This window comes from Alosa sapidissima, chromosome 17 (assembly GCF_018492685.1).
Source record: "Alosa sapidissima isolate fAloSap1 chromosome 17, fAloSap1.pri, whole genome shotgun sequence".
NCBI classification, from domain to species: Eukaryota; Metazoa; Chordata; class Actinopteri; order Clupeiformes; family Clupeidae; genus Alosa; species Alosa sapidissima.
The window spans coordinates 2,952,415-2,978,907 of NC_055973.1; the positions used below are offsets into that span (position 1 = coordinate 2,952,415).

General features: G+C 41.4%; 2 protein-coding genes across 5 annotated transcripts in view; one reads left to right on the plus strand and one right to left on the minus strand.

Annotated features, from left to right (window-relative positions):
• The window catches only part of gnal (guanine nucleotide binding protein (G protein), alpha activating activity polypeptide, olfactory type), a 47,622-nt gene extending 35,728 nt beyond the window's left edge, over window positions 1-11,894 (plus strand). For both annotated transcript variants that reach the window (XM_042067390.1, XM_042067391.1), the window contains exons 6-12: window positions 2,286-2,340; window positions 2,793-2,866; window positions 5,428-5,486; window positions 6,727-6,847; window positions 7,232-7,362; window positions 9,083-9,150; window positions 9,292-11,894. In XM_042067390.1, coding sequence (XP_041923324.1) covers window positions 2,286-2,340; window positions 2,793-2,866; window positions 5,428-5,486; window positions 6,727-6,847; window positions 7,232-7,362; window positions 9,083-9,150; window positions 9,292-9,438 — 655 coding nt within the window. In that variant the 3' untranslated portion in view covers window positions 9,439-11,894. The remainder of the gene's footprint in view (window positions 1-2,285; window positions 2,341-2,792; window positions 2,867-5,427; window positions 5,487-6,726; window positions 6,848-7,231; window positions 7,363-9,082; window positions 9,151-9,291) is intronic.
• An 803-nt stretch (window positions 11,895-12,697) lies between these two features.
• Window positions 12,698-24,838, minus strand: mppe1 (metallophosphoesterase 1). Of its 3 annotated transcripts, none has more exons than XM_042067394.1 (9): window positions 24,567-24,838; window positions 20,295-20,403; window positions 19,523-19,626; window positions 19,086-19,166; window positions 18,577-18,685; window positions 16,166-16,243; window positions 15,610-15,732; window positions 14,753-14,893; window positions 12,698-13,758 (listed from the first exon to the last, which is right to left on the minus strand). In XM_042067394.1, exons 1-9 carry the CDS (start codon window positions 24,578-24,580, stop codon window positions 13,579-13,581), a joined length of 939 nt encoding a protein of 312 aa, XP_041923328.1. In that variant the 5' UTR covers window positions 24,581-24,838; the 3' UTR covers window positions 12,698-13,578. The 3 variants fall into 3 exon arrangements, with proteins under 3 accessions (XP_041923328.1, XP_041923327.1, XP_041923326.1); XM_042067393.1 differs by having other exon boundaries at window positions 18,577-18,667; window positions 23,958-24,838; XM_042067392.1 differs by having other exon boundaries at window positions 23,958-24,838.
• Between the last annotated feature and the right edge of the window lie 1,655 nt (window positions 24,839-26,493).

A 26,493-nucleotide genomic window follows, 5' to 3' on the forward strand; every position in this document is an offset into this window, starting at 1 on the left:
GAGAGAGCCCAAAGAGTATTGGTGGTTGAATAGTGTTGAATATTTACTGAGATGAGCTATAGGAAATTAGCTCCTATTTGTTTACCGGAAGGTTCAGGCGAAGTTTAAAGGTGAACTTTAGCGATAGCTGCTTGCGCCCGTGGCCAGCAGGATGACTTTAAACACACCAGATAAGACACAGACACAGGTGACAGAGGTTTGTAACCAACTGTGTTAACATGCCCGTCACACCTGTGATCTGTCAACACCTGTCACACCTGTGGCGATGGAACACTTTTGGTGACACACTCCACTATGTCCTCTGAACTTGACCCGTGTGTTGAATATTCAGTTTTGAATCTTACAGGAGAAGCACTCCTAACATCCCACACCCTAGTTGTAATTGCAGCACTGACCAGTTGGGAGTTCTACTCTGGAATAGGTGTGTAAGGCCCTGTCTGGTTTGTGTTTGGGCACCATCTGGTGGCGAATAGAGGTAATGACTGTGGTCAAGGTTATCCGCTGTTGAGGCGAATGCTATAGACAACATGTGCAGTAACAGACAACACAGGCCTTATGGCTACAGTGTTGCATGGAAAAGCCATCCACCCATAAATATCATCCAATGATTGTGACAGTTCTTCACAGGGTCATCGGATTACCTGAAAATTGCTAATAAGGAGCCGTGCAATGTGTTTTCTTCCATGGCTATGTTGCTGCCTGTTTTGGGGCCCGTATATCTCACATAGTAACATCTGGCTGGTTCTTACTAGGGGTGTAAAGGTACAGGTATGCGCACCGAACCGTTTAGGTACAGAATGTTAGCTTCAATACAGATGTGTACCGAATGTTCCAAATGCAGTCTTTAACAGTAACATCAACAGTAGGCTTTTTGCATGTGTTTTTGCATGTGTTCTCATTCGAGTTCCCACAAACATATTAAGTAGCGGACCATATGTCAGTTTAGTCAATTAATGTTAAAAAACATTTGACACCTTTTCACAATACTATTCCCGTTGCGCATCAGCAATATTGTCAGTCTTCACTCTGTTAGGCTTGCAGTACCAACAGGCTTACCGTACCGAAAATGAACCCAACCGTGACTTCAAAATGGAGGTACACACCGAACTATGATTTTTGAGTACCGTCACACCCTTAGTTCTTACTGGTTCTGTTCCAATCTGCTGGTTCTTGGCCATAAATGTTCTTTGTCTCCTAGTTTTCTTGTGGTAGTGTTTGTTTAGTGGTTGAGGTCAAATTGTCCATTTGTAGGTTGATGGAGATGGTAGATGTAGATAGTTCTACAGTAGGCTACATGCCCAACATCTGTAGACTGTTAGTGAGATACTGAGCTCTATTGCACATACTCTTTCAAGTGTAAACATACACACACACACACACACTCTCTCACTCTCACATTCTCTCTCTCTCTCTCTCTCTCTCTCTCTCTCTCTCTCTCTCTCTCTCTCTCTCTCTCTCTCTCTCTTTAAAGGCTGAATATGCCTCTGCCACACTTTCAGTATAATACCAGTAAAAGGTCAAACATGCCTGTGAAGGCCACTGAGTGTGTTGGAGGAATACATTGGTTATGTGACAACAGGAGTGTTTGAGGAAATCCACGGCTCAAACTGGGTGTCTGATGACAAATGATGGGGAGATGGTGTGAAGAAAAAACCTGCTGTAGTCTGCGGTATTGATCATATCATACAGATGTCTGAAACACTACCTACACTCTCTCACACACACACACACACACACACACACACACACACACACACACACACTCCATGCTCCATCAAATTCTGTTGAAGTTGTGAGCGACAAAACTTTGTGTGGTTGTGTGTGGGCAAGAGAGAAGGACAGGAAGTTTGAGAGTGGTGTGTAGTACCTAAATGTGTGTGTGTGTGTGTGTGTGTGTGTGTGTGTGTGTGCATGTGTGTTAGCACGCCACTATGGCAACCAGCATGGGGAATGTGTGAAAAGTAACACTTTCCCTGTGGAAGTTGCATCCTAGTGTCCCGCCAGTGCAGTTTACCCCAGCGTGGCAACACCACAGCAGGCCCGCAGGCTCTAAAGATGGCAGACACTACCATGGCAACGGCAGAGCACATACATTCAGGGAGTTCAAAGGTCGCTTGGTGTGTGTGTGTGTGTGTGTCCAGATCAGCTGTAGGCGGCATAGGGTCTGTGACTCCTAAAACAGTCCTTCTCTCCTCTCTGTCTGTAATGTCTCTCTTAACTTGTGCTCAGCGATGGTGGGAATCATTTGTCTTCTCTTCTTTCTGTCTGTCTCTCCCTTTCTGCAGCTTCCTGGACAAAATTGATCCTGTTAGTCAGCCAGACTACACTCCAACAGATCAGGTTGGTGCCAGTCCCAGACAGCAATACCAGTCTATGGACGTTGTCTTCCTTCTCTTTTAGTCTGCTTATATTGGTTAAGTATACTGACTATATATGTATTTCCATCAATATATATGTAATTTAAAACATTTTACTATAAATACTGTGGGAGAGTGTATGTTTAAAAGTGCTTCCTCATGTAGCCTACTCATATATTTTTTACTTGGTCCCCTCCATGTGAAACCCATTGAGTTGTATGAAAACAATATTGTATTGTATTGTAAATTGTATAAATAAAGTTGAATTAGTTTGATTTATTATTTTTTGTGGTTTAAATGGTATCTACACAGCGTGTGTGTGTGTGTGTGTGTGTGTGTGTGTGTGTGTGTGTGTGTGTGTGTGTGTGTCACCGTGTCACCGTCACCCTCTTAGCCCTGACCTCTGTTGTATCTCTTTCTATTTCTCCTGTGCAGGACTTGCTCCGCTGCAGAGTTTTAACTTCAGGGATTTTTGAAACGCGATTTCAAGTAGACAAAGTGAATTTTCAGTAAGTGATGATGATGATGATGATAATAATAATAATAATAATAATAATAATAATAATAATAATAATAATAATACAATGTAATTATATAGCACTTTTTTAGCACAGAACACAATGTGCTTTACAGAAAAACAACCAAAACAAGCAATAGTAATAATACAAATAGTAATAAATAAAAAGGGTAATAAAAATAGTAATACATAAAAGAGTAAGCTTCCAAAGGCAAAGAACAACAACAGCAAAAAAAAACTAAATTGACGGAATTAGCAGAGACCCAGATGGACTCACTCACTTATTATGGAAGGCAGTTGTATACAAATGTGTCCTGTAATGGCCCCCGTCATTTCCTCATTCATCCCTGCTCTGCTTTGTGTGATACAGCACATATTTGCTGAAGGTCTAATACAGACGTATTGGTTACGCATGTGTTTCTACTCCATACAGACCTTTATTGAGGAGGTTCAACTAAATAGGCAAATTAAGGAAGGGAATTATTTCCAGCGCTCATGTTGATCACTGTGTGAGTGGTAGTACTTCACAGAAGGTCCAAAGCCAGTTAGACTGCTCTGGTAGCATGTGCACTAATTGTGCAGTACATCAGGTTCTCCCAGCAACAGGGGTTTTGCCACAAGAGGGCGCTGTGTCACTGTAAATGCTCACAACGTCTCAGTAGATAGTGATCGTGTCACCATAGAATAGAAATCAGATAACTATTGACGGGTCATGGAATTTATGGAATATCATGGAATTTTAGAAGTCTATTCCAGACATGGAAAGTCAGGGAATTTGATCATTCTTGGGGCAAAGTCATGGAATATCAGGGAATTGTTTAAGTGTTGTAGCAGTTCAAAATTTACTTGCCAAAATACATTAATACACATACGGTATAATTCCACACAGAATTGGTCTATATCTGGTTATTAGCTTTACTGCTTGTTTGAGTAGTTGTGGTTAGCCCAACTTTGTTCAGTGTGAGCTATTCTAATAACCAACTGACCATAGGAGAGCTCCAGGCCTTGGGTTTCTAGCAAAGTAGAGTTGTTTGATTTAAGATAGTAAGAAGTAGTATATACGAGACAAGTTATATGCTATTATTGCATCCATAGCTGCCCACGTCAAACACCTTTCCTAACCCACCCCGCTGACTTGCTCACTCCCCAAAAACAGGCAGCGTCACCACATGGTTAGAGGTGTTGGCTTGGGCCTGCAGTGGTGGAACAAGTTGGCCAAGTGTATTCATGCTGCTGAGGGCCTTGTAGTCTGCGTAAACAAATGAAGATCCATCTCTTTTGTGAACCCAAAAACACCTTGCATAGCTTCATCTCTATAATCGTAACAGGAACAAAAAAAACTTTTCACACATTTTCAAGCAGTGTGCCACAGGTCATAGAGTCAAGGCATGTTTGTTTTAATCCAGTACAGCTCTCCTTGGGTCTTGGCTTAGGTGACATTGATTTAGAATTGTTCCAGTTGCTTTCTCTAGAGTGCCATGGGCCATTTGGTGCTGTATAACAGTACTTCTTTTTGTTCAATGAAATGAATTGAATTGAAATGAAATGAAATTAATTGAATTGAATTGAATTGAGCATGTCTTCCCACCAATGGCCATTTATTCATTTCCCACTCTAAAAAGCTTGAAAAAACCTTGAATTTCCCCTAGGGATCAATAAAGTATCTATCTATCTATCTATCTATCTATCTATCTATCTATCTATCTATCTATCTATCTATCTATCTATCTATCTATCTATCTATCTATCTATCTATCTATCTATCTATCTAAAGATTCTTGAAAGCTCTGCGACTGCACTGACATCTTTGGTCAGTATATTGTACCATTCTATATATATTAGGTCATGGAATTTCTTTTTTTTTTTTGTCAGGGAAAAGTCATGGAATTTTATATTTTCCTTACAATGGGATCATTCTTTATACATTAGGTCATGGAATTTCATTTTTTTTTTTGTCAGGGAAAAGTCATGGAATTTTATATTTTCCTTACAATGGGACTGTATTGATAATGAACATGACAGTAACTACACAGGGTTTCCATGGGGTCTTATAAAAAAGTCTCATATTTAATCATCTCAATTATAAGCCTTATAAAGTCTTAAATACGTCCAGGTAATGCTTACTAGGTCTTAAATGACATATAGTTATGTCTTAAATTGGCATGTACCACTTCTTCCGTTGCCCTTCATTTTCGTAAGTTTTCGTTTTTTAATTTTTGTTGAGAAATGCTTTGGCGGCATTTATAGTGGGTTCTGAGTGTTGTAGTTCTTTCTTAAGCATCCCGGTATTAACATGGTCCAATAAAACTACTACTTTCAAAGTGATTCTGGGACTCAAATTATCTCTACTTTTTCACACATCATGTAGGTCTTAAATTAAATTCATAATAGTCTTAAAAAGTCTTAAAACGTCTTGTTTCTAGAACCAAAACATGATATGCAACAAGATATCAGTGATGTGAAATTGAAGTGAATGTGAGCTATTGACACTTAGTGCTGTTGTATGAATTAGAGGACTAACATAGAGGTTCTCTTCTTTTTTCTCTTTTGTAGCATGTTTGATGTTGGTGGGCAGAGAGATGAGAGAAGAAAATGGATTCAATGCTTTAACGGTGAGTACCAATGTCAAGGAATCGATTTCCTCACTATCTTCCTCAAATCCCACATGAATATGAAAGCAGACAGAAGTAACTGGCATCTTCAACCAACCAGTGGTCTGTGAAAGTATTCCTGGTGCTCCCTGACCATGCATTTCTGATGGATCTCCAATGTGATGACCACAATTGTTCTATTCAGTGGTGGTCCTAAAGTTGCTTTCTTTGTCAGAATGATGGTCTGTGGATCTAACCTGACTCTCGCCAGATGAATTTCGTCACATCTATGAAACTCCCGCCCTGCGTCCTGATTGGCTCTACCATAAAATCTGGTGCCGAAATCACTCTCAACGGAAGCGATCCCAGATGGATGTGAGTGGAGCTAGGCGGAGCGAAATTCATCTGGCGAGAGTCGGCTTACTGTGGATCACCATCAGTTGAAAACCGCTAGTCAAGTGCTAAACCTTGTTTCTTTGTTCTCTACTCTTTGCGGTAGAGAGTTGTTTTGGCTCATTAAATATTTATACACACATATTACTCAGCTCTCTCTTGTGGGCCATTAAGTGCTCCTCAAGCACAATGTGGGGTAAGGTGATTAGTCCATTTGCCACTTAAACACAGACTGATATAAGTTACTCAGAGGATGTCTCCGTCATGTGAGTAAACATGAATGTGGTTTGACGCGACTCAATTAGTACTAGCTATGGACCTCTCTGATGCTCCTCTTCAACAGTAAGCACTTATGAATGCTTTAGCTCCGTAAGCCTCAGCTCACATAAGTAATAGTGCACTTAACAGTGATAGATGGGCACGGTCATTGCTGGAATGGCGTTCCCTTCCTTTGCTTTGCCTGAAGATGAAATAAATCTGTCTCCTTTGGACCTCGTCTGAAACATACGTGCCATATCTGATGAGTCTGCTTTGAGTTTATGCTGTTATCTGCATGAACAAATCCACCCAGTGGGTATTCCTGTGCCACTCCTTTTGTGCATCTGGGCTCAGGATGATTCCCAGCATACACTACTACTCTGTCATGCCCTCTGAACTGTGTGTGTGTGTGTGTGTGTGTGTGTGTGTGTGTGTGTGTGTGTGTGTGTGACAGCGCACATGTTTGTGTGCATGTGCATGTGTGTAGATTTGGCTTTTAAGTGTGTGCTATGCCTTAATTATTAAGGCTTAATGCATCTGCCTTAAAATAAAACACTACAGAAGAGAAGTAAAAACTTCCCCTTGTCCTCTTCCTCCTCCTCCTCCTCAGATGTCACAGCCATCATATTCGTTGCTGCTAGCAGCAGCTACAATATGGTCATAAGGGAAGACAACAGCACCAACCGGCTCCGGGAATCTCTGGATCTCTTCCGGAGCATCTGGAATAACAGGTTTCTAACTCCCTCCTCCTTCATTCCTGCAGTCTCTCACATTCAGTCCAGCCAAACGCGCCAGTCTAGCTCGCCAACTACCTGCTCCAGATATGTGTGCAGAAATCAAATAGTCCTACATTGTGGAAAGTGTTTTGTGACAAAATGTAATCGTTAAAAAAAATTAACACACTGTGCTGAGCACAAAGGTTAAATGAAAATGTAAATGTAAACACAAGAATGTGAACTAATGGTGCAGTGCAGTATATCCTGCATATTACTTAATCTACACTAGCAGTTTGGGCAGTATTGTTCTTGCCCATTCCATGTTCATCAGATGGCACGGTCAGTGTGATATTGTTGTCAAACGTTTGCTTTCGCTCTCTCTCCCCCTTTCTCTGTCAGATTTCTGCGAACTATTTCTGTCATCTTGTTCCTGAACAAGCAGGACATGCTTGCAGAGAAGATCCTGGCGGGCAAATCCAAACTTGAAGACTACTTCCCAGACTACACTCGCTACTCCCCTCCGACTGATGGTACAGCCCATACTGAAATCCCCACACACACACACATAGACACACACACACGTGAACGAACATCAACAGCAGCCACAGATACGCATCTGTTGAGATAGAATCGCTTACGAGATAAGCATCTCTTGCCGTCCGATCTAACCACATGCAGTTTCCACCACTGCATGTGAATAGTCTCTTTTGTTTCCTGTATGCAGAACTGTCCGTAGCCTGGTGAGGTCATCTATGGTCAGACAGTTGTGTCGAGGCATTCAGTTTTCATGCACAACATCCTGTCGTTGTGCAGACAACTTTTTAGCTCAGTGTGAGCTATTCTAATTAACAACTGACCATAGGAGAGCTCCAGGCCTTGGGTTTCTAGCAAAGTAGAGTTGTTTGATTTAAGATAGTAAGAAGTAGTATATACGAGACAAGTTATATGCTATTATTGCATCCATAGCTGCCCACGTCAAACACCTTTCCTAACCCACCCCGCTGACTTGCTCACTCCCCAAAAACAGGCAGCGTCACCACATGGTTAGAGGTGTTGGCGTGGGCCTGCAGTGGTGGAACAAGTTGGCCAAGTGTATTCATGCTGCTGAGGGCCTTGTAGTCTGCGTAAACAAATGAAGATCATCTCTTTTGTGAACCCAAAAACACCTTGCATAGCTTCATCTCTATAATCGTAACAGGAACAAAAAAAAACTTTTTACACATTTTCAAGCAGTGTGCCACAGGTCATAGAGTCAAGGCATGTTTGTTTTAATCCAGTACAGCTCTCCTTGGGTCTTGGCTAAGGTGACATTGATTTAGAATTGTTCCAGTTGCTTTCTATAGAGTGCCATGGGCCATTTGGTGCTGTATAACAGTACTTCTTTTTCTTCAATGAAATGAATTGAATTGAATTGAATTGAGCATGTCTTAAAGGAAAATTCCGGTTTTTAGCACTTTAAGGCCCTTTTCTGGTTTGTTTTGGATGAACTAGACTGGTGGACATCGAAATGTTGACGATTGGTCCTGTCTCGACTTTTCTGACTCGTTTTGAATCGCCTTTGACTTCTCAGGGTGGCTGGCAATGGGCATACTGTAGGCTACTCAAACATGTCCTAAAACAACCCTTAACGTTCGTTTCCAAAACTGTGCAACTCACCGAGTGGTTAGTGGTGTTTGTTGATTATTAAAAGCAAATATATCGGCGCAATGTATGATTTCCAGCCGTCTTATTTGCTATTGTGGACCTATTCACAACCGCTCAATATTTGAACCTGAAGCATAGACGGTGGCGCATCTATCAACGTGCAATGAGTCTTCCAACAGAAATCAATGGGATTTTACAAAATGCCAAATAAAACACGACAGAAACTGTATTTCGCTACGCTACTTGTTTTGGAACATCAACGAACACCACTAACCACTTGGTGAGTTGCACAGTTTTGGAAACGAACGTTAAGGGTTGTTTTAGGACATGTTTGAGTAGCCTACTACAGTATGCCCATTGCCAGCCACCCTGAGAAGTCAAAGGCGATTCAAAACGAGTCAGAAAAGTCGAGACAGGACCAATCGTCAAAATTTCGGTGTCCACCACTCTAGTTTATCCAAAACAAACCGGAAAAGGGCCTTAAAGTGCTTAAAACCGGAATTTTCCTTTAAGATGTTTCCCACCTGCCCAGTTGTTTGTCTGTTGTGTCCTTCCTCATGTGTAAATCACTGTGTGTGTTTCCTCCCCTGTGTCTTGGACCACCAGCTGCTGGTGACCCAGGAGAGGACCCGAGAGTCACCAGAGCAAAGTTCTTCATCCGGGATGAGTTCTTGGTGCGTGTCCATTATCCCCTCTCCACGCCACACTGCTCTTCTTCATACACTATCTCTTCATGGGTTCATATAGGCTCATATAGATATGTGCTGCATACATCAACTCATTCTGTGTGTGTGTGTGTTTGATTGACCCAACAGAGGATCAGCACTGCGAGTGGAGATGGCAAACACTACTGCTACCCTCACTTCACCTGTGCCGTGGACACGGAGAACATTCGCCGGGTCTTCAACGACTGTCGAGACATCATCCAGAGAATGCACTTGCGCCAGTACGAACTCTTGTGATTAGCTGTCTGTCAGCAACGATCGTCCAGTTAGAGCTCCGTTCTGCTCCCAAACACACAAGCCCAGTACTGGGGACTATGCTACTGACAAGTGACAATGTTGCCATTTTTTGTTTCTTTTTCATTTGTTTCTTTCTTTTAATTTATGACCCATGCTTTTTGTTTGTTTTTGTTATTTTAGTGGAGGGACAGGAATTAAGTTTATGTTGAGTGAATGTATTTTGTGTGTGTGTGTGTGTCTGTCTGTGTCTGTCTGTCTGTCTGTGTGTGTGTCTGTGTGTGAGAGAGAGAGAGAGAGAGAGAGAGCAAGAATGCCTTCATGTTTACGTCCACTCTGTTGTTCATTTTGATGAAATGCCTTGATTTTCAGGTCATTCCACTAATACGCCTTTAGCTACCTGTCATTTTGAGAAGAAGACCTTTGGTTTTTTTTTGTTTCTTTCTTTTCTTCTGTTGTGGTTGTATGTGGACCAGCTGACTCTAAGTGAGCAGATGGCTGTCTGATGGTTTACCTGATGGACTTTCGGTGCGGGTGACCCCACGACCTTTGACCTCTGGCACCCTGCACTCTTTTTTTCCCTTGTTTTTTTTTTCTGGAGGGCTTCTCCGCTCGTCTCCTGGGTGAGCGGACAGTAGGGAGAGATTTTTTCATGCACTTTGTGTCTGGTGTCTCCATCCCAGAGACTGGGCCGGGTCGGCTAGGAGCAGTGGATTTGGCCCAGCGCCGGGCCAGATCACAGTGAGGGCGTCCCGGAACCGGCCCAGAAACACTGATGCCACCTGGGTTTGCCATTGAATGAAGTGCACACACAACACAACGCGATGTAGCACCACGATATTTATTAACGACTGTCGCGATTTGCTTTATTTTCAATGAGATTTCTAGAGTACAGTGGCAGGAGTTGTGTAGAGACAATTCGGGGGTTGTAAATTTTAGAGTTAGAGGGTTTGGATATGAGGGAGGGTTGCGTGGGGAGTGGGAGTGGCTTGTGTGTGGCTCCAGGGGGCTGCTGGGATTTGTAGTCCCATGCAGCTGTAAGTCCTGCCAATGGCACCAGGACTAAATGACAGCGTCACTCACTTTCTTTCATCCACCGATGATCCCTCGTGGGAGAGGAGGGTTTTCCCAGTGGAACAATAGCCCTATATAAATATATAAATAAATATATAATATATTTTCGGTTTATGTTTTACTATCCTAAGGATTGCGTGAGGTGGGTTCACTTTGCGCAGACTGCAAAATGTAATGTTATTTTGTACAACTTCATTGAGAGATTGTGAGAGTGGAAAGAGAAAGAAAACTGACTTGTAGAAGATCTTTGTGCCTTCATCGCGGCTGTACCTTGTAACATGAGCTCTGATGTAAGAACGTTATTGTTTTTGTTTTTATTTTTCTGACTGTGCTGTACAGCTTGATGTCAGCTCCGTCCACAGTCAAAACTGCTGGTGGGAAAACTTCTCTGTAGAAATTTAGTCTTTTCTGGTTTATAACAAAAAAGAGATGTTCTTTAGTACAAAAATGAGAAAAAAATGAGGAAAAAAATCCTGTATACGATATGCAAAATTAACCACTTACCTACAGTGATGAGCAGATGTTGCATTGACATTGCCTTTGTTTCTCTCTTTAAGAATTCCTTCTTTTTTGTTCCAATTCTCAGCTTTAAAACATTGGAAATTCGAAGTGTCCAAATCACAACCTGGTGTTGTTTTATTAGGAAGCATCTTTTTAGATGTGTGTGTGCGTGTGTGTGTGAGTGCACGTGTGTGCGTGTGTGTGCGCGTGTTTTCGCGTGTGTGTGCGTGTGCGTGCAAGACAGAGAAAGAGCATGCACCATGCGTGTGTTCGTAGATGTGTGTGTATGTATACGTGTTCAGCATGCATGTGTACATATACACCCATATACCCATGCGTAGTGGCCACAGACCTGGAGTTGTACATCTGCATTTTTATATTGATATGTGTACATATACATTTATAAAGATGAGTTATATTCTATAAATATATATGTACAACTATACATAGTAATGTGTGTGCCTATGCGTATACATATTTATGAATGTCTAGAGAGGAGGTATGCATACAACAGGCATACACAAGAGCATATATTAGAATGAAATGAAGAATTGAGAAACTAGTGATTCTTTGGTCATCAAAGAGACCTTCACAATTGCACAGGCATTGTGGATGCGTGAGCACTGTTAGATAGCCTATTCTTTACACCGAACAGCAGCTTTTCTTGTGCAAGTCTATTCCGACAAAAAAAAGTGTGATTTAAAAAAAAAAAAAAAAAACTTTTTGTGTCTGGCCTTTGAGGATTTGGAGTTTTTTTTTATTATTATTATTTTTATTTTAATAAAGAGGCACATTAGCAGACGGTTGTCCTTCAGTTTGTCTAGAAAGAGAATCGTGGAGAGAATGTCTTCAAGTAATTTTGCAAATAAAATACCTCTGAAGTATTCATTTTTCAATCCGATTCTGAGTTGGAGCAGCACATACAGCAATGCCTAACCCATGAGTGTCCAGTGATCATCATGCTTTGTCATTTGGAAATGCATTCGTCACATATCTAAAGAATTGACACTGTTGTATATAAATATATTTTATTGTATAATGTTTGAACCAATCAAAACTAAAATGTACAACCTTATTTCATCAACAAGTCAACATAACTTAAACTTAAATAAATTAAAATTGAAACCAATTTAAAATGTAAACCATAAGGAAGTCAACTTGACTTGACACATGACTTTAAGGTTTAAATCTGTTTCAACACAATCTCAAATGAATAAAACAATTTCTGAACAAAACTTAAAAACCAGATATTCAACTCCAGGTAATATCAGAAATCATCCATAGTACCTTGACGTTGCTGTAAGGTTTTTCAATGAGCGGTTATGAATATCCTCTAAGACTACTAAGAAGTAGTGGTTAAGCACCCCGACCTGAATATGTGTGTACATGGATAGTGTCACCAAACCACAGGACACATGGACTTGTGTTTCAACATCAGGCTGCTGAGGTGAACCCAGACTAACCTATTAACAAATATGAATTTGCTCGGCAGGACAGTCTGGAAAGGATCTCATTGACGGCCATTTTCCAAACTTACAGTACAGTAGTATTTTATGACTTCCAGGGACGTAACCAGCAGTGAAATTAAACTTAAATTGGTCCATTAAAATCTAAACCAAATTGTTTTGAGAAGTGCAGCAAACACATCTTTCTTGTAAACAAGGGTTTTAAATGCAGTAGTTTCCTCAATTTTAAAGAAAGAACACATTCCTGGGTTTTTGGTGATTTGGAAACGGACGTCAATGGGCTTTGATGTAGGTCTCTAGGCTATAGGTCTATGACCACTTTAAACTTAATTGTTTATGATGATGTTTATCACTATTGTAGGCCTACATCGCTTTTTGGCCCCTGCGTCTGCTTAAAACCATAAACACAAACATAATAGTCTAGCAGGCATAGCCTTGGGAAGTGGATGATGTGAGAAGGTGACAGTAAAAGTTCCTTTTGACATGGTTTAGAGAAGCACTGGTGCTCCGACTATTGGTTCTACTGATGCATTTAACTGCAATCTGGATTACATCGGCTTTTAAAAGGCGGAAATGATTCAGTCAAATCTAGGTGTGCTGTTTTCATACATATGACGGAATACCTAATCGATCACTCTTAACTCTCCTCCCTTTTTTCTCGACCTTCCCATAAACTCATATGTAGGAGCTAGAAAAGCGCAGCTTGTGTGGTCTGTGCATGCATACGCTGCAATGTTTTAAGGTGCAAATGAAGCATGAAACAAGTGCTAACGCCTTAGCTAAAGTTTAAAGTTCCATCTCTCTACACAGAACAGGGCTTCAGTTCAGGGCTTGTGCTTTCCCCAACAGCCTCGAGTCCCCAGAGTCGGGGAGGATATCACAGGGGTTTGTGCACCCTTCTCAGTGGGATTTGTTATGGTGTCACGGGGGCTTGTACTCCTCCATCATGCTTACTGTATGGAGTCAGGGAGGGATGGTGGGGAAGGGGCATCACAGGGGCTTGTGCTTCCCCCTACAGCCTTTTCATATGGAGTCAGGGAGGATATCACAGGGGTTTGAACTCCTCCATCAGGCTTCTGGTATGGAGTCGGGATGGGGGGGCTCACAGGGGCTTGTGCTTGTCTATGAGGCTGCTGAAATTAAGCGCGCCCCTGAACAGGTGGAAGTGTCCGAGTGCCAGCAGTAGCAGGGCCATGGCGCTGCCGCAGTAGAGGGCGATCACGCTGCTCTCCTCCGGCAGGAAACACTTGGAGAGACGGTGGTCAGTCGTTGAGAACGTCCCCTGTCCCAAGAGGAAGAGAGGAAAGGAATGATGAGAACAGGATAACGGGTGGTTAATGATTAACTGTTTATTGTATTCAGGTCAGTATTTAGCGGTTTAACCAGAACACATCAAGCGTATTAAAGCAGCATGACTTTCCACAGCTTACACAGTGGTTACAGTAAAACAAATATGGGACATACGAGAGAAGTAGCATGAGCACACAAACCACCAGTACTCTTGAAAGGGAAAAAAAATCATCCTGAAGATAATATCCAAAAAAGAGTTCACTGCAAAGTAAATCCAGGTCCATTAAAAAGTTGAAAATCCTTGATTTTTTTGGGCTAGAAACCCTTTTAGACACACCCAGGCATTTCGACTCGTGTCCAATCATGAGAGCAGATGAGAGGGAAGTACATTGATGTAGTGCAAGAGAAAGCTCAAGGATGTAACACTAGGGGAAGTGGAGTAAGTAATGGTTGGTAATAAACGATCGCACTGAAGGGAAGTACTCATCTTTATCAAATCTCACAAAAACACACTCCACAGTATGCTTCTGAGAGCTATGGACACACTCCTGAGTATGCTTCTAAGAGCTAAGGACACACTCCAGTCCAGAGTATGCTTCTGAGAGCTATGGGTGCAGATGTTGGCTAACTCACCCTACATGTTGCTCTGACCCTCAACAACCATTACCTCCTAACATTCAAACGGCAGTTTGAGGCACGTGCTTACAGAATAATAATGTAAACCTAAAGGCTTGATAAGTCTTCTTGAGTCTTTCTAAATATCACTGTGCATTTCACACACTTTTTTACAGTTTCCCTGGCTTGGCTTGATATGGAGTGAAAACATTTTTCTTGTTGGTCTAGGGGCTGTTTTTTTCTCAACAAACGCTAATTCAAATGTAGATGGGACTATACAGTGAATTAGCATGGGTTAATGGTACTAAACATTAGCTTGCTATATTGCTGTCGATGGTGTGGCATTGTGTTGGAGTGTGGTGTGTGTGTACCAGGATGAAGCTGGGGTTGTTTCGGTTCCTCCAGCTGAAGGACGGAACGCTAATCTCCGGCACCTTGTCGTCATGGACAACCTCACAGGCGCTGTGGGTGTGGCCACTGAGAATGAGGCGGGGCTGGAACCACCACAGCAGCTGTGGAATGATCCGGAAAGAGCATGTTATCAATTGCATGCAGGAATAGAGACACTGACCAACCCATCACGGTCAATGGCCCCGGGCCAGTACCCTCGCTAATGCCATTTATTCAAAGCATTAACTGGCCAAATCCATCTGGTACTCATCAAGCAAATACTAAGGGAAATCCAGTGGTAGCAATCCATTTCCACAACAATTTGTTGACATGCATGTATCTTAAGGCTCCTGTTGTGGGTAAAATAAACACTGGCACAGTGCGAGTATGCTGCGTTGTTTAGTAGGCATGGGTATGGGAGATGCCGCACAGCGTTTAATCCTAATTATAAAGGAAGCAGGTCCTCGTGGCTTTTTATAGGAGATCCCAACCACATGACACTGGCTCAGGAAAAGCAAAACAAAAGTCTCTATGTGTAGATAACAGGAGAATTGATGCAGGAGGAAGCATTGCAGGATGACCCCAGACAACCAAAGCCCTTGTAAAGCTACACATGGCATTGTGAGATAAAGTTCACCATAAAGAAATATGAACAGAGTATGATTCAGTCCCTGTTCAAATACATCGACCTTTGTAAGCAAGGCTTTGCATATATATAGGCTGTTCTACTTCACTCTTAGAACAAATGTGTTATAAAACAACACAAACTGTGTTGTCCCTATCTGGACAGAGATGTGTTAAAAACAACACACACTGTGTTATTTTCAATACCACTCACCCTCTGGGAAGCCTCTTGGGAGAGCACGTCATAGCGCTCTTGAAACAGCTGGTGGCGCTCTTCCAGGGGAGCAGCATCTAGTCCTGTGCATCCTGCATCACTCTCCCGGTACAGGGGGTAATGCTGCCAGGACAGAGCAAAGATGGGGGCATCAGAAAGGAGGCATGGACTACTGCAGCAGCACGGGGCATTCACACTCTTTCAGGCAGTCAAAAAGTGGAATCAAGAACACCATTTCATGAATGGTGAAGAGGGAAATAATGGAATCCTTGAGAGGTGGTTCCCATCATGCTAAAGGGCAAGGCACAGCACAGCATAGGGATAATGCAGCACATTATAGTGTTCTGTTCTAAAATGTGTATGAAAAAGGACAAGAGGAAAATAGTGAGCAGGAGGGAGGCGTTCACAACCACGGCTATAGCACCCCCTGGCTGTATGGAGCCCCAAACTTTATTCAGGTGATCTCTGCACTAATAACGCAGCTATAAACTGCACCACTGGGTAAGAATGCTGATGTGAATGGATGCCCATTATCTTGGCCCCGATCAGATCATACCTGCAATATAATGGGCGGGGTGGCAGGGAACGTTTGTGTCTCCTGGCAACGTCTCTTCATGCCCTCCGACTGATGCTCCTGTGGGGTTAAAAAGTACTGACTGACATGGGCAACAGCAGCTACACACTTATAGGGTTGGGGTGTGTGTGTATGTGTGTGTGTGTTTTGTTAGGCATTGGCACCATGGGTACACTTTGAGGACAGCTGATAAGGCCCAAAGGATTACACCCCCCCACACACACACACACTCATCTGTGCTGGGCTGCTGTTTATCAGAAACCTTCCACTAACTCTGGGACAGATGGAGGCTTTCATCGCACTGCTCTGAGACATGAAATGAATGACAATCCTCAAATGTGATTTAAAACCCTTCATCTTCCAAGCCCCACTGCAGAAAAGCCCCATTTGGGTTTATTTTTAGTTGGGCTAAATAAAATACCTTGTTTGCCAAAATGCAGCAAGTGAGTTGTTGAAGTGCATGGGTTCTTTAAATCCATCATGGGAGTGTGTGTGTGTGTGTGTGTGTGTGTGTGTGTGTGTGTGAATGTGTGTGTGTTTGCACAAGTGAGTCACTCACATACATATGTGCTTAAATATGTGTGTGTTTTAAGTTCCATGGTGGCTGAGTTGCTGTACACATGTGTGCCTGAGTATGTGTGGTCCCCAATGAAAAGTTGGCTGACCACACTCATGCAGAATCGGCCCCTTCTGAAGTGGTCTCAGCCACGGCTGGTTACTTATAGAAAAGCCCTTTAAACAGTGCTGGCATGGCCTTAAACTACAATCTCTTTCACATGAGGGGTTTTACCAACCTGGCTTTCAAAGCCTTGACGAGAGAACAAACAATCAATAAGACAAAAACAAACAATACGACAAAAACGGTAAGAAAGTTCATGCTCCTGACTAACCCATATCGCTCTACTTTTTTGTTCATACGTGTTCTTACCTGTAATACCACTTACTATGATAGCCTGGCTAACAAGATTGAAATGTGCTTTCCTATATATGGTTATGTCAGTCTGCATCACACAGAGCAGTTTTTACATAGTTCGTACGCAATGTAAGTGTCTTTGCCCTGACTAGGTTGGGTATTCCTTGTCCAACAGGCTAAATGAAAAGAGAGGAATTCCACAGCTCTAAGCCTGAGCAGTCTGAGCGACACACTTGGAGGTAACAAACTTACAATTTAGTCCAAACCAGTCTGCACCACACCTGATGCCATTCATTTCACACTGTTTAGTCTCAGTCCTCAAACTGGTTTGTTTGGTCAGACAAGGCATTCTAGTCTGCTCTCTATAGGCAAAAGACTCCATTTCCATATTGCATTTTTCCACAAAATTCCTAGTGCTATAGGAATGTCCCACAGCAGGCAATCACCAACCAAGCCTATTTGACCATCAAAAACATATCCTTTGTCAGGGAATCTTATCTCTATGGCGAAATGCACAATAAATGTAGAGTGCAAAGCCACATGATGTGCTTTGTGATGTTTTGTGACAGAATGGGATTAACCAGTTCAGGCAGTTTAACAGGCATTGGTTGATGCTTAGGTAACTGGAAATAAATGTGTACAATGAGTTCAAACCATTTATTAATTTGCCCATTACAGGTTGGATTAATTTGCCCAGTACAGACTAGATTAATGGAACATTTGATCAGAGTGCATACAGAATGCTAATTGCGAGAGATGAGAGATAGCTATCACATCACAGATGTTACAGATGTGACATACAGACTTCATACAAATCCAACACGTGGAGATGAGCCAACCTCTAGGTGAGGTTAATGGTGAAGATGATGATGATGATGATGATGGTGATGAAGAGGGTGGTGGTGGTGATGGCGGGGGCCATGAAGAGTGCCATGGGGCTTTTCTCAAAGTCAAGGATTCGTGCTTGGTAGAACGAGTCCTGCCGAGTCGAATCCTTCAAAGACGAGGCAAGGCTTCTTCTTAGCATACAGACAAACACACAATGGAACAGACTAGCGAGTGTGCAGGAAGCTGCAGGTGCATTATTAAAAATCATGTGTGCGCACAGGATTGTGGGTGTTCCAGGCATGCAGAGGACACACGCATGCATCCTCGAAAATCTCAGAACGAAGGACTCAGTACTTGATAGAATTTTAAAGCACCCTTGACATTGGAACAGTGCTTGGCAAGATTTGATGATATAACGTCCTTGAAAGAGCGGCTTTGAAGGACCCATCCTTGACTTGAGAAAAGCCCATGGTTACCATTGCTATGGCACAAGTGGCATATTTGGGTCTCAGTCCCCATGGGCACCCGAGTTCGATTCCGACCTGCGGTCATTTCCCGATCCCACCACATCTCTCTCTCCCACTCGCATCCTGTCTCTCTCCACTTGCCTTCATTTACATAAAGCCCAAAAATATACTTCAAAAATGTTTACCTGTATGGAGCAGTTGAGTGCTGTGGAGAGCCTATGAAGCTCGTTCTCCACACTCCGGCAGATGGGACAGTGGTCACCGTGCAGCGCCATGCTATTTACCAACACGAAACTGGGGTCAAATCAACAAATGAACAATCAAAAATCATAAAAAAATCAATGGTTGAGCATTGAGGGAAATGGTTCCTCGGTTCCATCATAAGTGTTAGTCTTCCACTCATGTTCTATTGAACATAGCTGATAATCAACAAACAATAATCTAAACATTTTCTAACAATATAGTAAGACAATGAAACACCATTACTGAATGCACAGATCCAAATGGTCTGGCTGCATATTCAAATGTATACCACCATAACCACTACGAGTCATTCCAGCAGTAGTGTTCACTCTACAGCCGTGACCTTATCTTTGCTTTAACCACAGTGTTTGCCACAATCTCTGTCTAACTTTCCCCTTATTGCTGATATGGTGCATATGAGGTAAGAGATCCAGACCACAGAAAGTCTTACTTCACTCCTCGGCGGCTGAGAATCCTCGCCGAGGTGACGTTGAACACCTGCTCAAAGCGTTGGAGTTTGTGCCAGGTCATTCTACAGCACAGGAAAGAAAACAGGCTCACTAAAGGAGATTTCACTGACAACCAGGACCCACAAAGGCAACTTTTGTTTCCACCATCAAATATTTACTTATTGGTTATGTAGAATGAGACTACAGATACATTTTGATAACACATCCCAAAAATGCACACAGTTTCAGAATATGCAAAACATGAATCTATTAATCATTAATCACCCAACTATGCTGATCACAAGCAAATTACCGCGGTTTACTTCAGAATCAAGGTGTGTGTGGGTGTGTGTGTGGGGGGGGGGGGGGGGGGGGGGGTAGCTTTGCTATAGAGTGGGATCTCTTTGAGACAAAACCCCACATGCCACTCAAAACTCACTCATGGTGGAAGCCGATGTCATGGTTACCGATGATTACAATGAGCTCGGTGTCACTCGGGTGGCGGAAGATCTGTTTGAAACGCCTCACGTCATCCTCCCAGTCCTGAAGAGGAAATATCAGTGAGCTGAACAGGAAGATATCTTTCCACTCTGTGCACCAACACCAGAGCTAGTTATCACACCCCACCCCACAGAGCTTCCTCATACTCTGAGTGGCAGCAGGTTGACCACATTTATTTACATGTGTACCAGCGAGTGTATCACTGTTATTAGAGTTAATGACTGGATGTGAAGTTAGTATTTCAACAAATCAACATAAAATGCCTATGTCCTAATCCAATTTCAGGTACAGTACCGAAAGATTAGTGTCAGTTACATAACATTTGGGGAGATTGTATAACATTCGCCAGAGTGAGCGGATTTGAGAGTAGTTACACTGCAGTATCTACGCCCAGCCTGTTTCTCCAACAATGGTTAGCAGTGGGGCCTAGAGATTCACATGCACCTTTTTTGCACAACTAGCATACTACAATTTCTACATTTCTACCTCAGAAAGATTATCCTTGCATCCAATGCCACATCTGAACCCCTCCCCCCCCCCAGCAGTTATTTCATGATATTGCACCAAAGGGGGGTATTTCTTTCTTTCTTGCAGCAAGTCATTTTGACATGCTGTGTCCCCCAAACCCATGTCATCCTATATGACACAGGTTACTGCCTCTATACCCTATGTGGTAAATATTTCTGAGGCAAGCATGCATATTCATATACCTTAGTGGAGCTCCACTTTCCCTCATCAAAAATGTCTCCCAAAATGAAGATGATCTCCGGCTTTAGGACCCACAGGGCTGTCTGAAATGCTCGCTCCATCTGCCACTCTCTGCATGGACAAACGCAAAAATCATGTCCGTGAGTCTTTCTCTGTCTTTTTTTATCATTTCCATCAGCCTGTTATGTCCTTTCTGCACAAATCCCCTGGCATATTAGATTAGCACTTCAGAGGAGGTTATGCCAGATTCTAATGTTTTGGATTACAGCTCAATTTTTAAAATCCTATAATCCAAGGTGATCTTTCATTGAACGTGTCTGTTTTGTCACTGCATTCTATGCCCTTTCTTTATTTTAACTAAAATATCCTAACAAAATGACCACACCAACTCATGTGACAGCCTCTTACATCTAACAGTGGGGTTGTTACAGCGTTTCCCAAAAGCATCGTTGCTAACTACGGTAGCAACTAACATGGTTGCAACTATGTAAGTACGACACAACTGTTCCCCAAAACGATAGTGTGAACTATGGTGGTGGAACTTACATAGTACGATGCATCGTGACACTGCGTCAGTGTTTCCCAAAACCATAGTATCAACTAACGTTCGCAACCACTATCGTAAAGTTGTGTAGTTACAGCTACACCTCTCGACCTGTAGTATGTAGTAAGAACCATAGTAGACGACGTAACCCTGATGACGGAACACGCAGAGGACAGATGGATGAGAGGTAGCCATTAAACGATCCCATAACATTGCTATGGGATACCATACCATAGCATTGCTGGAAGCTACACTATATTAAACCTCATCTACCTAGCAAATAATTTAACCTTTTAAACCATCCACCTATTTAACTGTTCAGTCATTCCAACTATATTAAACCTCATCTACCTAGTTCAGTCATTCCAACTATATTAAACATCATCTACCTAGTTCAGTCATTCCAACTATATTAAACATCATCTACCTAGCAAATAATTTAACCATTTAAACTATCCACCTATTTAACTGTTCAGTCATTCCAACTATATTAAACCTCATCTACCTAGCAAATAATTTAACCTTTTAAACCATCCACCTATTTAACTGTTCAGTCATTCCAACTATATTAAACCTCATCTACCTAGTTCAGTCATTCCAACTATATTAAACATCATCTACCTAGCAAATAATTTAACCTTTTAAACCATCCACCTATTTAACTGTTCAGGCATTCCAACTATATTAAACCTCGTCTACTTAGTTCAGTCATTCCAACTACAATAAACCTCATCTACCTAGTAAATAATTTAACCTTTTAAACTATCTACCTATTTAACTGTTCAGTCATTCCAACTATATTAAACCTCATCTATCTAGCAAATAGTTTAACCTTTTAAACTATCCACCTATTTAACTGTTCAGTCATTCCAACTATATTAAACTTCATCTACCTAGTTCAGTCATTCCAACTATATTAAACCTCATCTACCTAGTTCAGTCATTCCAACTATATTAAACATCATCTACCTAGCAAATAATTTAACCTTTTAAACCATCCACCTATTTAACTGTTCAGTCATTCCAACTATATTAAACCTCATCTATCTAGCAAATAGTTTAACCTTTTAAACTATCCACCTATTTAACTGTTCAGTCATTCCAACTATATTAAACCTCATCTACCTAGTTCAGTCATTCCAACTATATTAAACCTCATCTATCTAGCAAATAGTTTAACCTTTTAAACTATCCACCTATTTAACTGTTCAGTCATTCCAACTATATTAAACCTCATCTACCTAGTTCAGTCATTTCAACTATATTAAACCTCATCTACCTAGTTCAGTCATTCCAACTATATTAAACATCATCTACCTAGCAAATAATTTAACCTTTTAAACCATCCACCTATTTAACTGTTCAGTCATTCCAACTATATTAAACCTCGTCTACCTAATCAGTCATTCCAACTATATTAAAACTCATCTACCTAGCAAATAATTTAACCATTTAAACTATCCACCTACTGTATTTAACTGTTCAGTCATTCCAACTATATTAAACCTCATCTACCTAGCAAATAATTCAACCTTTTAAACCATCCACCTATTGTTCAGTCATTCCAACTATATTAAACCTCATCTACCTAGTTCAGTCATTCCAACTATATTAAACATCATCTACCTAGCAAATAATTTAACCTTTTAAACCATCCACCTATTTAACTGTTCAGGCATTCCAACTCTATTAAACCTCGTCTACCTAGTTCAGTCATTCCAACTACATTAAACCTCATCTACCTAGTAAATAATTTAACCTTTTAAACTATCCACCTATTTAACTGTTCAGTCATTCCAACTATATTAAACCTCATCTATCTAGCAAATAATTTAACCTTTTCAAAATAAAAGTCCTCACTAGCTAGTTAGCATTATTAGCATTGTTAGCATTTTAGCAAAACTGCTAAAAATTATTAGCTAAGTTAGCTGAGTCACATGGTTAGCATAGTTAGCATTGTTAGCATGATAACATTTTTAGTAAAACTGCTAAAAATGACTAGCTAAGTTAGCTAAGTCACATGGTTAGCATAGTTAGCATGTAAGCATTGTTAGCATTTTTTCCAAAACTGCTAGAAAACATGAGCTAAGTTAACTAAGTAACTTGGTCAAAATAATTAGCTTTGTTAGCATAACTGCTAGCAAACATTAGAGTCATTCCAACTGTCAGTTATCGTCAACGATCTACCTATATAGAGCCTTTAAACTTTTTGTCTACCAACAGGCATTAAACTATCAGTATGTCAACAACCTTTAAACTATCTACATATAACTTTTACACTTTCAACATTCATTAAACTATCTGTCTATTAACAACTGTTAAACTATCAACATTCAACTTTTAAACTGTCTACATCTAAACTATCAACTTTTTATTAAGCTATGCTATATCTGTCCTAGCTTCATTTTAATGCACTTGTAATTCACTGGAATTACATTCTCTAGTTATTATTATTAATGATATTATAACTGCTGGGCCCAGGAAACGTCATGCAATGTAAAATTTCATTACTTTTACGTGACTTCATGAGTTCGGCTCTAACCGACATAGCCCGACATTCTCCGAACACATCTGCAACCATTGTAGTCTGAACTAACAAAGTAGCCTACTATGTAAGTACGACGGTTTTGGGTAACAGTCGTAACTTACATGTTGGTTAGTTGAACGGTGCATCGTACCACGTTAGTAAAAAGCTAACCTCCGTAGTTGTACGGGAAACGTATGAGAGTGTCTAATGGCATATTTTTTATCATGCAGTTAGTGCCATTATACACTAGATATTAATCTGATTTAATGGGGTCTTAATGAATCGCCTACTACTAGTAGCTTAAGCTTCTCCCAAATCAATGTCTTGTTGCTTGACGTTTTCAACACTGCAAGTTTCAACAAATAATGCAACAATTTACTAGAGGCAATCTCAACTGAACAGAGAGAGAGAGAGAGAGAGAGATGCTTCTGCTGACAGTTTATGATAGCCTGTGTTCAGCAGCTGATCGTCAACTAAACACAATGTGATAGGATACAATTCCACATTTGCATAAAACAGTTCTATTGCACAGGTATGCAAGTCATTGCATTCCATCCTCTTGCACAATATTTTATTCTACAGATTTCACTTTACCGTCTCAGTTTGTCGAACCAGTGGCCCTTTATGGCTCCCAAAAGATGTGTATCCGATAAAAACAAAGTGCGTAGAGGTGACTGAGAGATTTTGTCGTTCTTCATCTCGGGCCACGAACATTGCATAATTGCTGGAAAGTATATCAAATATTCACAGAAAATGAATACACTACAGACTGATAAAACCATGGAGAGAGCGAAACTCCATCTGCACTTTCCACTCGGTCCGAACATGTCTGAGCGCAAAACCTACAGCAGATCTTTACAAATGGCTGCATAGAACCGACCCATATAGGCAATTCCGCGGAAAATAATATCCCAGTCAAAAAAATAATATCCCAGTCAAAAAAATACTCTAAAAAAACATCATTCTCAGAAGAGAGTAGCCTACGAGTCATATCGGACCAGGTCTGCAATTGGTTTCACGTGTAGTCTATTTATTTGGCCAGTAAGCGGGCTGGCTGGCTTGTCCATCACAGAAGCACAACAGATTAAAACAAATCCAAAATGTCTCTGTTGTCCAAAGAAGCAGGGAATCACGAACAGTCGAGTACAATGGGAGACATGCAGACTGGCTGGTTATCTTTACAAACAACATTTTCTCACAATCCTGACATACAGCATCAACCTGCTTCAGCCAGCATCAGCCTGCTGATTGATGAATATAAAAGAAACCGTCCAAACAAGGAACAAACGAGGTATGTACCAACACGCAGAACCGACCGGGCAACACATCCTGGCGCATCATTGGTTTATCATTGTCTGTTTTTTCCTACTTCGCTTTTTTAGCAACTGCATTTTTATGCGCTGCCGCCGCGCACAGCACATAAAGGCTCGTAGTCATCATCTGTATGCTCGGTGTGCGCATCACACAGTGGGCTAATGCCTGTCGGTGCCACAGCCACAGATTTGGGCAAAGATGCCAACGAATCCCAGCATCACAGTGAGGTCACTGCAGTGACGTAAGCCTAAATAGCCAAGCGTTTTCTAATGCATGTATTCCATAAGAGTAGGAATGGAGAATTTGTAGACAATAACCTGTAAAATAATTAAATAAAATCTCAATCTCATGTGGGTCTTTTATTGGAATCGTGCAATCACTGCAAAATAATTGTAGTGTGACACTGTCATGGTGGAGCCCTATTCCACCCTGTTTCAGTTGGGAAAGTTTAAATATTGAATAATTTGTCCGTTTAAATTGTTTTTATAACAAAATATAAATATCTTGCCAATCATTTTATTTCTAGCACTAAATTGTGTTATATTCCATTTCAATTTCCTTTAAATGTAAACAATTTAAACATTCTGTGTTGTTTTATGACATTTGTATATATTGATCTATTCGCTATTGATCTATTTTGCAAAGACAAGACTGCAGTGCAAGCCTACCTGTAAAAATGCATTTGCACTCTCTTTATCAATCACCATCAATCTCTTTACTGTACAATAAATATGTTTTTAATGTGACCCACAAAGCAGCAAACACATGTAATAAATTATCTCACTTTTATTTTATCATTGATTCATCATTTTATCTGTCTTTTATTTTTGAACTCTCAAAACATCTCTCAAACACAATTTATAATGGCTCATTGTTATACCACTCGACCACACTGTGCCCTCCTCTTTGTGGCTTCACACACGTCCTTCACAGGCGTCCTTCACACGTCTCTGTGACCGTCCCTCTCCAAACTTTCACCCATCCCTGAAGTCCATCACACAGGGGTCAACAGAGCCTGGGGGAGCCTCTCTGACACCAAATCCGCAGCTTTATAGCCAAAGAGCCAGGCCCATTGGTATGGCATCAGAGCATACACATAACCACAGTGACCGCACTCTGTCACTCTGCCCTCCCCTCTGGGCAGTGTAGTGATGTGCTACACACATTCAAGCATCCCTCACGCATGCCCCTGACTGTACGTCTCCCATCCCAGGGTGCCCCACGCATAAGTGTATCACACATCTCTGGGGTCCTTCTTCACACAAGGGCCCATCTAATCTGGGGGTCCCTCACTTGGCTCACACACTCAGCACACCTCCAGTGGCCTTGTGGCAAGCCTTTCCACAAATGAGCCATGTGTAAGCAACCTTAAAGATGGATTATGCACTAATACCTAACTTAGGGGTCCCTCATATGGCTCACACACTGGGCAAGCGAATCAGTTATGATGAGCATATAACAGCAATTTTGTCTAAAAATGATATAGTCATGAAGCAGGTAACATGCCACTTTTACTGTATTGCAGCAATGTCCATGCTCAGTCTTGGCTCTGCCATTAGGAAATAGTGGCCTGAACCGAGCCATATTCCAGCCAAAAATCTTGTCGGGTGTCTGCGGACTATTTTTAATCTTCAATGTTATAGCTATTAAAACAATGTTGTTATTACAAAAAATGATCGTATGTGTGTGTATGCGTGTTCAGCCAATGACAGAAACATAAGAAGGGATCTCTAATATATAGCCCACTGCCTCCATCTACTGGAAGACCGTGCATACAGTAGGGATGCCAAGATGGCGAGACACCTATCTACCAGGC

Bases quoted from the DNA above. Each gene is read 5' to 3' on its own strand.
- mppe1 (XM_042067392.1), bottom strand. From the start codon at position 24,190: ATGTTCGGACCGAGTGGAAAGTGCAGATGGAGTTTCGCTCTCTCCATG. The intron at 16,244-18,576 runs GTAAACATTTTT...TTAACCCCACAG, and splicing joins CACTCAACTGCTCCATACAG to GAGCATCAGTCGGAGGGCAT. The intron at 15,733-16,165 runs GTATGATCTGAT...CTGTCCTGGCAG, and splicing joins CCCCGCCCATTATATTGCAG to CATTACCCCCTGTACCGGGA.